This window comes from Corvus hawaiiensis, chromosome 6 (genome assembly GCF_020740725.1).
Source record: "Corvus hawaiiensis isolate bCorHaw1 chromosome 6, bCorHaw1.pri.cur, whole genome shotgun sequence".
Taxonomy (NCBI): Eukaryota; Metazoa; Chordata; class Aves; order Passeriformes; family Corvidae; genus Corvus; species Corvus hawaiiensis.
In genome coordinates this window covers 17,791,484-17,805,601 of record NC_063218.1, presented here as the reverse complement: position 1 = coordinate 17,805,601, position 14,118 = coordinate 17,791,484, and the positions used below count along the sequence as shown (strand labels likewise).

The window sequence follows — 14,118 nt, the reverse complement described above, 5'->3', positions numbered from 1 at the left end:
ATAAACCATAATTACTATAGCTGTGGTACTCTTAAAGAGCGGGTCTTCCCACAGCAACTGCAAGTAGATGGAAATTGCCTCACCTGTTTTTTAATTTCTTTTGCCACTTACCTAGAGAGTAGCTCTACAGTATGCAGAGATGTTGGACAGTGTGGTATCACACTGGATATGGGAATTACATAGTACACTACTGTGGCTGTGTGGTCTTAGCATCTGTAGTGAGTGCATCTTCGGAGTGAACCTCCAGATAATGCAGTAGAGCAGATTTAAGTCATTAATGCTCAGAAAACATACTTCATAAACGAAGATAAAAATATTTTATAAAGAGCAGATCTAGGGGAGTTTCCCACTGTCCATTTTTAAACTGGATGTGTCATTCATGGTTAATGATGTAATTAGTGCAGTTCTAGTCTACTAAGCACCATGCCCTCCAAAACTCTTGCTCTTTTATAGATTTTCACAAGAAGGCATTAGTTTTCTAGCTTAATATAAGAAATGTGAATGGCATTAGCAGAGGGAGTGTAAAAAATGCCTGTATTTTTTTCATTTTGCCAATGATCAACTGGGAATGGCAGTCCCTTTCTTGGAAGACAGTCACAGTTGACAGCTCTGACAATTAAGAATGTCATTGAGTGGTCATAGGAAAGAATTCTTTGCAAATGTCTAAATGTCAGCAATATATATCTATGGGATTCAAAAAAACAATGTACAGTTTTGGTTGTTGGCAGACCGAAGTCCGTGAAGTTCAAGGGCAAAAGCAGAAATCATGGTTGGAGGTTTCTCAGGTGTTCATTTAAGATTGATCTTTATCTTGTATTTCATCACAAAATGTTTGTATTAGGATACCAGTCACAGATTATTTCCCTTTTTTAGTGGTATTAAATATTAGCACTAATACACTATTTCTCCAACAAAATCCTTTTCCACTCAGCAGGAGATAGATAAAACATTCTAGTTTCCCAAAGCGTATGTGCAGGGTTTTTCCCTTTGCTGTAGCTGTGTTTACCATACCCCACAGCAGGAGGGCTTTAGAGTGACAGCTTCAGAGGTGGTCCCTATCAACACATTGCAATACATTGGATGCCCAGTTCTCACACAATTATTATCCACATTGCACATTTTCATAATTAAAACAGAAGCCAAAATCACAGAGGCAAAACAGCCCTCTTTCCATAGGATTTTATTGTTTGTGACAGGGGAGGTTGGTTGAACAGTAAGGAAACTTGAAAGAGTCGCTGCTCTGTGCAGTGCAGTCTTACTTGACTAAGTAAAACATTTTGATATTCCAGCACTATCAACCTGAAGATCCAGTTCTTTAAAGCCTAAACATAAGTTTTTGAAAATACATTAAACAGGGAAGTATTCAGATGATAACTTCACCTTAGTGTCGAAGTATATTAATATGATAATAAATAATAAGGTATTTTAATTAGTAACATTCAAATTAATAATGTATAGATGTATGAAGTAAGTTTAATTATCTTAAGTAGCCTATTTAACTTCATTACACAGGTTTATTCAGTATTCACTCCATTATTTTCCCAGTATTATTCATCATCTCAGCTAATGGTTTACTACATAAATGGAGGTGTCATCCCTTTTATTTATTTCCCTTGTTAAACAGCAGAACGTGTATAAAAGTCAGACATTTGACATCTCTATGCACTTTTTATTTGCTTAGGTGTATTTGCGCTTGGATCAGCCTGTAACAGCTTTGAACCTTTTCAAGCAAGGGTTAGATCGATTTCCTGGAGAAGTGACTCTTATTTGTGGCATTGCCAGAATCTATGAGGTATGCACCCACTTTGTAGTCCTTACAGTGGCCAAATTTAGCTGCTTGAGCAAGAAAAAAGAGTGAGTAGTTGAATATAACTGTAAGGTCATCAAAAACCAGCTGTGCTGATAGTCACTGTCACTAATGCAAGGCAGGTAGCTTTCCACAAAGGTACCAAGGTAATGTCAGGGGAGCCCTGCAGGCTTATTTGTTTCAATGGTTAATCACGCCAGTGAGATCCCATTTGCCCTTGGCATGCAGAAACAAGTCCACATTAAGTCAAGTTGTCCAGATGTTTTCCTTGCAGCTGGGGCTAGTTTATATATATTTCATCATTCTAAAACTGCTCAAGTCACCAACTAGCAAAATTAAACAGCAAAATAGTTAATTTGTCTATGTTGTTTTTATTAGCACTATATGTTACCATTAGTTTCTGAGAACAGTTAGAATGTGAATGTTTCTCAGTTAGGAAGTTGATGTATTAAGTAGGATTAGTTTTAAAGTAGTTTCACTTTAGCTTGGCAACCATGTATTTTGTATTTTAAAGTTATGTATTTTCATGTCAAACAGTGGACTTAATATTGTTTTTCACTGAAAGTTGGTAATGTGCTATTCCAGAACAAATGTTAAAACCAAAGTAATGAATTTTTTTTTTTTGTCTATATTCATGCTTGGCATTCTATCCTGTTCTCATCATTCTCATCCATCATAAGCCTTAATCCATTTTCTTATTAAATCCTTTTTGTCCTTCAGCAAGGAGGAAAACAGCTGCATAATTTTTGGAGGCTTTTCTTTCTGAATTGTTGAATAGTTTTAAGTATGGATATTATTTTGCAGAACCATACATAGTATTGCATAACCCTGTAAGGAATTATTAAAGAGCAGCATATATTTGATAGGATCTAGTTTTGCACTGACACCTGAGTGCAGGATTATTGCTTCATTAGCAAAGATTTGTACTACAACACAGGGCTGCTTTCATTGCACAGACTCACAAGTGGAATATATGTATCAGGCATTTTAATCAGAGCTTTTCTTCTCTGTCACTAACTGTTGACAGTATGAAGAGTTGTAGGGCGTTTTTGGTTTAAAAAACCCCATAATTTTTAAAGGGACTGCTTTATTACTATTTCCTTTAATCACAAGAAATCTTTTTTTTTTTGGTAGCTAAATACACTGCTGAGGTTATATAAAAGCTTATTCTTCAGTTATGTTGGGACCACATTGTATCTATAGCACACAGGTAGAAATTATGCCTGTATAAACACAGGAGCAAGTTTGATCTTTTAATTTTTTTTTTCTTGTATGGGATAGGGTTCTCAGGGCCTTGCACCCCTAAGAAACAGTGCACTGTCATTTACAGCAGTGAGTTTACCCTAATTCATCTTCCAAGTAGCACACATCCAAGTTGTATATATATATTTATATACAATACAGTTCTCTTAACTGGCATATCCTAAGTAGTACAAGTTTTGGTAAATTCATGATTCCTGTTTTCAAAGGCACATAAGAGATCTTCATATGCAATTATATTCTTGTTTGTGTTCAGAGCAATTAATGAGTTGATTTAAAAAGCACTGAAAATAAGTGAGACATTGACTGGGGAAGTAAGTCTGTTCTATATTACCATACCGGGAAACTGACTGGGAAACAGTTCTGGGTATCACAAGGCATTGTGCAAGAAGGGGCAAGTGTCTATTGCACGTGGTGCTGCTCCAGCATGGGGCCTCCACGAGGTCACAAGTCCTGTCAGTGAACCTGATCCAGTGTGGACTTCTCCTCATGGGGCCACAGGTCCTGCCAGGAGCCAGCTTCAGCATGGACTTCCCACAGGGTCACAGCCTTCTTTTGAGCATCCGCCTGCTCCAGCATGGGACTCCTCCATAGGCTGCAGGTGGATCTCTGCTCCCCTGACCTCCGTGGGCTGCAGGGGCACAGCTGCCTCACCATGTTCTTCACTACAGGCTGCATGGGAATCTCAGTTCCCGTGCCTGGAGCACCTCCTGCCCCTCCTTCTGCACTGACATTGGAGTCTGCAGAGTTGTTCCTCTTGCACATTCTCACACTTCTCTTCCTGGCCACAATTACATCTGTGCAATAACATTTTTTTTTCCTTTTTAAATATATTATATGTTATCACAGAGATGTTACTACCTTCTCTGATGAGCTCAGCCTTGGCCAGCATTGGGTCCATCCTGGAAGCAGCTGTCATTGGCTCTGTTTGACATGGAGGAAGCTTTATCAGGCAGCTTCTCACAGAAGCCACCCCTATAGTCTCCCTTCAACTTCCAAACCCAATACAAAGGCTGTCTCTTTTTCTAAAAATAAAAACTTAGTAAGTCTCTTAGTAGTGGCATAGAGTTAATTTCAGGTGCAAATATTACTAATAAATTAATATTTAATATTCCTCTCAAGGATGTGTGTGTTGCTTGTGAAGATGCCAAACAATGGTACTGAATGGTACAATCAGAGAACTTCAAGAACATATGTAATTGATCTCAATTAGGTACAGGGCATAGATAAAGTACTCAGTAGATTAGCATTTTAATAAGTTCCACATTAAAAATAGGTGATAAACAGTAGAAGTAATTGGAATTTTTGTCCAATTGTTTAGGAAATGAACAATATCTCCTCGGCTGCAGAGTACTATAAAGACGTCTTAAAACAAGACAATACTCATGTGGAAGCCATTGCATGCATTGGCAGTAACCATTTTTATTCAGACCAACCCGAGATAGCTCTGCGATTCTACAGGTATCTGTGCTTATGGAGAGGGAGGGAGGGGGAACAGAATATGTGGGAAGGTAATATAAGGGGTTGATTTTTGTAATGCAGAAAAAAAAATTAATTAGGAGATAGGCATGGGAGGATGAATGAGCATTTGGACAAATATCACCATAAAATCAGTTTACTAACTTTAGTATCTTCTTATACAGCAATAATTACATCACTACAAACTTGTAATCATTACATGAGAAGTACGTAGAAATATCAACTGATGCCATGAAGATTTTTTTGCCTTTTATACCCCTGTTATACCTTTTTTACAACTTCTGTATTCTCAGTGCTTTTTGCCTACATTCCTGGACTTGTTTGTCAAGCTGAGAGACTAAACATTTTAGAAGCTTTGTAGCTAGGGATCAGTGTGCCCCAGACCCCAAGGTCCTCTCCAGAACACATTCTGTAAACTAAGATAGAACCATCCAGGGGAAGGTTCCTTGGGGAGGGGGACTCACTCGAGCCTCTCATTGGGGAATCTTGGATATATATGCTAATTAGTAAAACCTATAATGATATACCAGGTGTTTTGGGGGTGTACATTTTGTGGGGTGCATTTCGGTGCATTTCACCTGGACATGTGCACCTAAGGATCCTTAAAATAAATACCAAGGTAAAATCCCTTTTCCCCTTCTAACCGTGTTTGACTCTTGATTTTAAGACCAGGAAAAGGCATCAAACAAAGATTATCAAAACAGTTACCATTCAACTAATAAACTAGGAAAGTTCTTTCACAGCATGAGGCAGTTTGAAAACAGTGGATCTTACTCTCAACTTCAATTGCATACAGAATGCACAAGGACTTCCTATTTAGCCCTTACTCCACCCAAAGTGACCAGGAGTTGTGACCATGAAATCCCTGACTTGGAACATGGGCTGGTCTTCCTGTGTGTTTTACTGAAAGCAGTGAAAAGATGGTGTTAAACACTGCTGCTTGATTTTTATTTCAATGCAGTCAGAGTGCAAAGGAGCCTGACCTTCTCTTGCTAAGAGCAGATTAAGTCAATAAGAGCACTACCATCACATTTCTGTTGGACTTGAGCTCTTCTGTGCTTTAGGTTCAGAAACTCACAGTCATGCTGCAGACAGCAGCCCTCTTTTTCCCTAGCCCTATAGCATTTCTGTTTTTCCTATAAATATTAATAAACAGAATTTTTATAATACATCTCCATTTTAAATGACACATGAAACAATATCAATGTGAATCAAAATCTGAGTTATGCTTGATGTGTAAGATTAATGTAGATTCACATCTAAACGTACTGTTACTAATTAGATTACTGAAGGACAGGAATCAAGCGAAAAATTGAAGTCTTAAAGAGTTTTATAAACTGCAACAAACTACAGCGTGATTGATGTCGAGGGATTGGAAGGATGAGACAGATAAAGTCTGCTACATCTCTGTCTTACAGTAAAGTCAGATCATGTGACCCAGTCAAGAAGACAGAAGTTACTCATTTACACAGACTGTTTTGCACAGTTTGGATTCTAATACAAAATACCCTGCACTGCCCTTCATGAAGCTACCAAGTGTAAGACTATAACACCTGGTTTTTATAGGGAGAAAGCAGGAGAAAACTTTGTCTTTTAGAGTAGAACCCCTACTTGGAATTAATGAAAAAAATAATGAAACAAGTGTTTTCTTTCAACCTAGACGGCTCCTGCAGATGGGTGTTTATAACTGCCAGCTCTTTAACAATCTGGGCCTCTGTTGCTTCTATGCCCAGCAATATGATATGACACTGTCTTCATTTGAACGGGCACTGTTTTTGGCTGAAAATGAGGAGGAGACAGCAGATGTGTGGTACAACTTGGGACACGTGGCTGTGGTATGAAAAATATTAACAATCTTTCTGCATAAATATGATTTATAAAAAATGTAGGGAAAAAAACTAGGAAGGAGTAATTTCCCTGCTTGGAAATACAAACCTGATAGTGTACAGGATAAAGTCCAGTACAAATGGAATGTTTATTTGCACTTCAGTAGGGAAGAAGCAGCAAGAGTAAAAAACTCTGTACTTTACAGAATGTGGCTTTCTCCTGCTAAAAGATGCTCACTCCCCACTGTCTTTAACCTTCCTATCTTTCTAAAAATATTGCAACGTATACCAGTCCTTGAAGGCTTTGGCTGCAAAACAAACTAATCTGACCAAAAAGAATGGAATTCAAGATAGTTTTCTAGGAACTGTTATTTGTTTTACATGGAGCATTAGAACGATTCTCTTGTCCTAAAAATACACATTCAACCCCAAGTAGCCAATACTAAAGCACTAAGTAGGCCATAGTTGAGAAGGTATGTTCCTCTGTCTTAGAGGCAGCTATAGAAATATTGTGTAGTTGTGTGATAAACCTTGTTAAATTTCTACACAGATTTTGTTAAATTCTTGCCCATTTTTGCAGATGTTCTTCAAGAAGTTGTGTTAGATTTCTATTTAGCTGCATGCCCAGAATAAGTTTGCTGAATTAAGTTTTTGACAGCTTTCTAACATGAGTTGTCTTCAATTGCTGATAATGATTTGAGTCAGAAACACAACTGTTTGTCATGCTTGTACTGCAACTAGGATAAACACGGTAACTTACACTGCCTAAAACATTGAAATTTGAACTGATGTGCTTGTATTTTTCAGCATTTGTCACTTTTGATGTTTAACCTGATGCTGTGTCAGTGTCAGTCGTAACACTACAGTAGTAGTAGTCAGCTGCTCCATCTGAGAAGTGAATCTCCCTTAAGTGAAGTATGTGTAGAGACAGAGAAGCAAGATGACTTCCTCTCTGGAGACATCTCAGTTTTTCTTACCCTGCTATAGACAGTAGCAGATAGCGTAATCTTTAGATGACACTTTAATCATCTAAAAGTTAAATTAGATGAAGTGAATATCACTTGGAGCATGGAATTTTGTGCTGGAGAGAAATGCTTCCGTCTAGAGAAAGAATAAGGAAAAAATGAGAAGATCTGGAAAGAAAGCACATTTGTTTCTGATCAGTGTGTTTTTATTGTAATTTGCATGCCATTTTAGTACTTCAGGTGAAAAGATACTCCAGAAAACAGATGCATGTTGTTTCCAACCTTTTCACAAATGAAAATGCAGTCTTACTTTTAGGGCATAGGAGACCTGAATCTGGCTTACCAGTGTTTCAAGCTAACATTAGTCAACAATAACGATTATGCAGAAGCTTACAACAACTTGGCTGTGCTGGAAATGCGAAAAGGTCACACTGAACAGGTCAGTGCTGAATCTCAGCCTAACAGAATGCTTCATTTAGCCTTTTTGTATTTAACAAACATCATTTCTCTGAGGTGGAGGCAACATATGAATGTCTAACAGGCAGAAAACATGAGTAACTATTATACATGTTTCAGTGTAAGCTTCATATGGTCATGCCATTTCCCATTAAACTGCTCATTCTTTGGCATATCCAAGTGAATCATTAAAGACAAGCAAGGTTTACAATGGCTTTGCAGTTGTTGAGATTTTTTTTTTTAATTGATACCCAAAGCAAACCCCATGACTTTGTAATCATCATTTAAATGACAACTTTGACTGTATATTCAGTTTATTAATGTAGATAACATACTTTTGTTGGGTGGCAGAAGAGAGCAATCATTAGCTCTTGAAAGTTGGGGTTTTTTTAGCAAGGAGATTGCTTTAAAATTTTGTCACTGTACTAGTTTGAAAGCAAACCAGTGAGAGACTCAAAATTAGAACTACAATTTAATGGAAAAATTAAAAACAAATGCAAAACACTGACAGAGCCAGGATATGACCTGACACCCCGTCAGGCAGGGTGGTGGTAGCAGTCTGATTAAATGGTGGCTACAGTCCTCCTGAAGTGATAGAGGAGGTTCTGTTGAAGCAGTGATCCTGTAGAAGGGTCTAGTCTTCCTCTGAAGGTCCAGTGGTGGTTATGTAGCTCTTGTCCTCTGGGAATCCAGTAGGTGAGGGCTCATTGTGGTGTTCCACACCTCAGATTATATCCGGGTAGGAATGCTTGGTTCCTCCCCCTGGGTGGAGCATCTCACAACGGGATGATGTAATTCTATGAGTCATGCAGTGAGGCTGGATGGCCCATTAACAGAAGATATCTCCTGGAGGGAGCTGACAGGGATGTGTCATGGCAGAGATAAAGAACTCTATCCCGCCTGGTTTTAAGAGATGGTGATAGAATACATACTTTTGGTTACAACCTAAGACAGTCACAAAGCAGCAGGTTCTTGATAAATACCTTTGCATCAGAAAGCTTGGTGGTTCATCTTACCTAATGTGAGTATACTAAGCTGTATTGTGCTTAGGTGTGTAATTGACATGCATGGTGGATTAAATGTAACCATTTTTATACACATGCAGGGAAAACGAATACGTGTTTTTGGACAGTTTGAACTACTGTGGGCTTGTTTTGAACCTCATGAGAGGGAGCTAATTTGATGGATTCATGTATGCCTCACAGAGCTACAATAAATTACAGAGACTTGATACGATACCTTCTTACAGATATATGACTTATAAGACTTATAAGATACCTTCTTAAAGAGCAAATTCTCTTAGAGAGAAGTTAACTTTATTCAGATAACCTAGCAATTACCATAGAAATACTGAAATGAACCCAGGACTGGATGTTTCCAGTGACAAATAAACTTTGGGTTTAGTTTCAGTTTCATAATCTGTAAGTTTATAGACATTTAATTCTGTAGTGGAGCATACCTAGCACTGCGGAGTCTTTCCATTAAAATAGCTTTCTGTCCACTTCAGTTTTTAGCTTAAAATTTTCAGTTTTCTTCCTGTATCACATGTATAATTAAAAATTGAGATCATCTTGGCAATAAAATTATGCACAGAAGAATTTAAAAAGGGATGATATTTTGCTTATCTTGGATTTTATTTCACAATGTTCTTTCAACTGTTGCATGTACTGAGATTTTTCAGCTGTAGGGAGTTTTAAAAAGTTCCTAGCTCAGTCTTACCACAGTTTATAGTTACTTTTGTTTCTAAAAGTTTTGGAGTTTTCCCCTTTAAGTTCTCCATTTTTTAGTAAAGTCTTTCACAAGTGGGACTTAATTTTGTATTGGATTTACAGCACACACTCTGATTTTAGTTTATTTTACTTTTTTATGCCTCTATTTTGCTAGTGAGAAAAAACCCCTAATTTTATTAAAATGTTTGACTGTGAAAGCTGTCATTTATATGATAAAATTTATGGTTTCAGGGATGCTTAAGACAGAGCTGTCAGAGACAACAGATAAATACAGCAGGGTGTTCTTTAAATAATTTGGGGTTTATTTAATATACTTGATATATTCTCTCAGTGTTTAAAATTGAATTGCTTAATTGAGTATGTCCCAATAATTTTTTTTATGACTCAACCAAAAGTCTTTATTCATTTCAATGCTATTTGACTCTGTTATGCCTTCACTATTGGTGTAACCTTGTTGAAAATGGCTTTCTTAGTAAAGATTCAGAAAAGAAAACATATAGTGATTTCTTTCAAGAATATGAATATTGCATTAGATTCTTGTTAGTCTCCCTCACAGATTTCACTGTATTATTTTTTTATTTCTCTGCATAGGCAAGAGCTTTGCTACAGACTGCTTCATCTTTAGCACCTCACATGTATGAGCCCCATTTCAATGTCGCCATACTCTCAGAGAAGGTAATGCATTATCCTGTTCTTGTAATCTGAAAATTGAGCCTTGGTGAGGCAAGTGGTTTTTTATTGTTATTACTGAGAATTCCAGATAGATAACACAAAAGAATACAGAGTGCATAAACTCAAGGAAAATGCTAAATTACATTTTCATTTTAATACCTAGAAGTGTGTCAAAGGAGTCATTTCAGTGTTTGTTTTTGAGAATAAATGAGGCCAACTGGCTGTGAAGTAACTTTATAATTGTCCAAATGACTAGAAGATGAATAATTTGTTAAAAATTCTATCTACAGTCTTTATAATCATAAGCTTTTTCAGAATGTGAAGTGAAAAAATATCATATGATTAATCAGTAATGACAGAAAAAATATCCTTTACTGATAATATCTTACTGATCTCAATATGAAAGTCTGTTACTCAGCTTTACAACCTCTGCATTTTTTGTGTTAATAATTTTTTCCATCCAGAGTGTCTAAGACACTGTTTTAACAGTGTCCAGCATTCCTGTTAATAAGAGGAACTTGTACAAGTCCTTATGTTTTTCACAAGAAAAAAATTGCTCCTTTGCTTGTGCCTACACCTTCATGATTCTGTTTTGATTCTGTGTTGTGTGGGCAGCTCCACTCCTACAGATACTGAAGTACACGCATCAAGAAGAGAATAACCCATTAATTTGTAAGCGTATCCTCTCCATTGTGAAACACAAGAGGGTGTTGAATAATTGCATTTTTTACTTAATGATTAGGCAGTAAATCCTACTCTGCAAATGTCTTGTTACATAGATTTTGCACAAAGAACCCTCATAGGTTATGGGAGAAGACAGACGGCCACATCAGCCAGGTGTTGGTGCAGTCGGGTAATGCAATCCTTCCATTTAGTGTAAGGCCATGGTTTACAGAACATGACTTCTCTGGCCAGGGCCTTGGGTTCTTCTCCTTCAGAGAATTGCTGTGTTGAGTGATGCATAGGCAAAAAAGGCCTCCTGGCTGTCCATAGCTCCTTCCTTTCCATTTAGGAGTTATCACTCCTAGATGTGTTCCCAAACACTTGAATTCTTTTTTGCTGAACCCACTTTCTGAGATGCTTTCCTTTTAATCCTTCAAAAAAGGATGGCTATTTAGGAAAAAAAATGAAGTTCCCTAAGTAGGAAACAATTCCTTCTAAAAGCAAGAGGAGCACCATTAGTTCTCCAACTCTGTTGTGCGTCTCTGTGAGGAAGCAGGAAATCACATGGAGTTGTGTTTTTTTACAGAGGCCTGATGAGTTGTGTTTTGCTTCTATAGTCAATAGGGCTTCTATGGAGTTTAAAAGCAAAACTTCTATTTTTTATTCCTCCTTACTTCAAGCACTGGGCATAGTGTGTACCTTGTCCATTCTCCAAGAAGTCACATGAAATGGAGTATGTTAAGTTGATGTCTTGAAGCATCCCTCATATTAAAATCACATTTCTGTCTTTTTTCTTCTCATCCGTTGATGTAAGTGTGACATAACCCTGAGTCCAAATGTCTTTATATTGACTCTGTTCACTCTTAGGACCAGCTGTGTTTAAAATTTGCGAGCATCAGAAATGTACTACACAGAATGCAAAGAATACATGATGCAAACACTGCAGTGCTTGGATTTTCAAAATTAGTTTGTGTGTTTCTTACAGGTTGGAGATCTTCAGAGAAGTTACACAGCGGCTCAGAAGTCCGAAGAAGCATTTCCAGGCCATGTTGATACACAGCAGCTCATCAAACAGTTAAAAGAGCACTTTGCTATGCTCTGATGAGCATATGAGCATATTTTTTATTATGTAAGAAGTTAGCCAGAGCAAATGTCCCATACAGCATTTTGAGAACACCAGCTCAAAGTAGATGAACTATACTTAATGCATTCCTGTGGCAAACCTTGCATTACTTTGAGTAGCAGGAAAAGACTGAGTTTCAATTTCTTGTCATCTTAAAAGAGAACACTTATGCAAATGCAGCTAGAACACTTTGCAACTATGTGCGCAAGAGATCACAGGAAAGGGTTTTTTTCTGACTTTTATGCAGAAAAAAAATGGTTTTAAACATTCCCATGTGACAATCTGTGAAGTAACAGAGTAAAAATACTTCCTAACTGATCTTTAAACTTGGCTTTGGGTAGTACACTTTCTTACTGAATGTTAGGTTTTAAAATTAAAATACTTAAAAAGAATTTTAAATACATATGTAAAGCAAAAGTTCTTATATTCCTTGTTGTACTGTATGAGTTAAATAAATTCAGTTTGTATGGTCAGTCTCATTTGTTCATGTAAATTAAATTACATCCTCATTGCCATGAAAATCCATGTTGTTAGTCCTAACATTTTGAAAGACTCCACAGAACTGGTACAAAATGGCATAAATGCATGTGTTCTTCTCTACCCAGGAGGGACTTTATTCTGGATCTCAGTGAGGGAGAAGGGTATTTAGAAGCTTGCAGACTTAAGAACTAATAGTTGAGAACAAGGCATTGATGGGGTGATTACATGTGCTACCACATAAACACTGATGCTAAATAAATATTTGGATCAATCCAACTACAAGAATACTACTACTAACAACAAATGAAGACTTTCTGTCATACTTTGTGTTTTAGCTAAAAGGAATAAATTTGCATGAATTCCGAACCTGACCTTTTTAAAAGACCTTTAAGAAATGTGGGATGTTAAGGCAATCTGAAACGGCACATCCTGAAATAGACCTTTGAAATCTTTTCATGTTTCTCTGATATATTAGGGGAATGTCTTAGCTTAAGGAGCAATCCTAAACATGCTTATGAATCTTATGTCTTTTTTTTTGCTATTTGTTACTTCTCCTCCCTCATCTTTGACTGTTGTAGATGGTGAAGGTGGATGCTGGGGAGCTTAGAGAAGTGTGCCCACAGGTTCCCCCACAGAGCATTCTGTAGGTGACAAACACTCATTAATTGCTGTCACATGGTGTGAAGTGCAAAAGCATAATTGGCTGAATAGATGCAGCATCTTTTATGGAGTCTTATTTTGTCCACTTTCATTTTATATTATTGGAAAGTCATCAGAAACTTTTTAAAAGGGAATCTTAGTTACCAGTAATTCTCATTAGTTTTTACTTGCTGCCAAAAAGCAAGAATTTAGAGGGAAGTTTCATCCTTTGATCTGCTGTATTCATGTCTTTCCAGCTGTCATTACTAAACTTAGAAGGGTACCAGAAAAGAAAATTGTCTTAGCAGTTTAAGCACAAATGTTGAGAATTTTTGAATGTCGTATTATTAACTTGAAGTAATTTTCAAATTGCATAGTAAATAAGCCTATTTCTGTATGAAGTGGAACAGAAATGAGTAATTCAGCTTCAGTTTTTAATCCAGTGTGGCAGCTTGATAGTTCCTCTTAGGTGCTTGTAAGATGCTACTTACTGCTTTCACTGCTCAGGTTAATGAGTAAAGAGTAACTCTTTTTTTTCTAGCAAACAGTGCCCCGTAGAACATGGATCTGACTTTATTATTCTTTAATTATTGGAGAATGTATGAAGATTGAAAGGGAAAGGGATTAGGTATGTTAAGGAATTCTTCACACAGTATGCTTGTGCAAAGTAGATATTAAACAAACCTCACCTTTCCCCTCCCCTCCCCCCAAAATACACAAAGTTCTAGACAAGGATTAAAACCTTTTGAGCTCCCTACACTGCAGCATCTGCAAACCATTCCAGATTTATCTTATGTGGTTGTTCCAGTTTGGGCAAATTTAGAAATATATCCTCTGAGAGAAGGCACAACCACCCCTCCCCCACCAGGTTCGGGAAAAAAAAATAAATTTTCCTCAAAGGAAAGTGAAGAAGATAAAACTATTTATTTAACAAACACGTGGGAAGGAAAATAATGTTAGATGGTAAAATCTTTCACTGTAGAGTAAAAAAACCTGGGAAAGTGTTCGAGTCCTCCCT

General features: G+C 37.1%; 1 protein-coding gene across 2 annotated transcripts in view; it reads left to right on the top strand.

Annotated features, from left to right (window-relative positions):
- TTC8 (tetratricopeptide repeat domain 8) overlaps positions 1 to 12,454 on the top strand; it is a 45,549-nt gene extending 33,095 nt beyond the window's left edge. Inside the window, exons 10-15 of one of the 2 annotated variants that reach the window (XM_048307127.1) lie at positions 1,682 to 1,792; positions 4,389 to 4,528; positions 6,207 to 6,381; positions 7,654 to 7,776; positions 10,115 to 10,198; positions 11,844 to 12,454. In XM_048307127.1, the coding sequence (XP_048163084.1) occupies positions 1,682 to 1,792; positions 4,389 to 4,528; positions 6,207 to 6,381; positions 7,654 to 7,776; positions 10,115 to 10,198; positions 11,844 to 11,960 (750 nt within the window). In that variant the 3' untranslated portion in view covers positions 11,961 to 12,454. The remainder of the gene's footprint in view (positions 1 to 1,681; positions 1,793 to 4,388; positions 4,529 to 6,206; positions 6,382 to 7,653; positions 7,777 to 10,114; positions 10,199 to 11,843) is intronic. The other variant, XM_048307128.1, reaches the window with a different exon arrangement.
- The last annotated feature ends 1,664 nt before the right edge of the window (positions 12,455 to 14,118 follow it).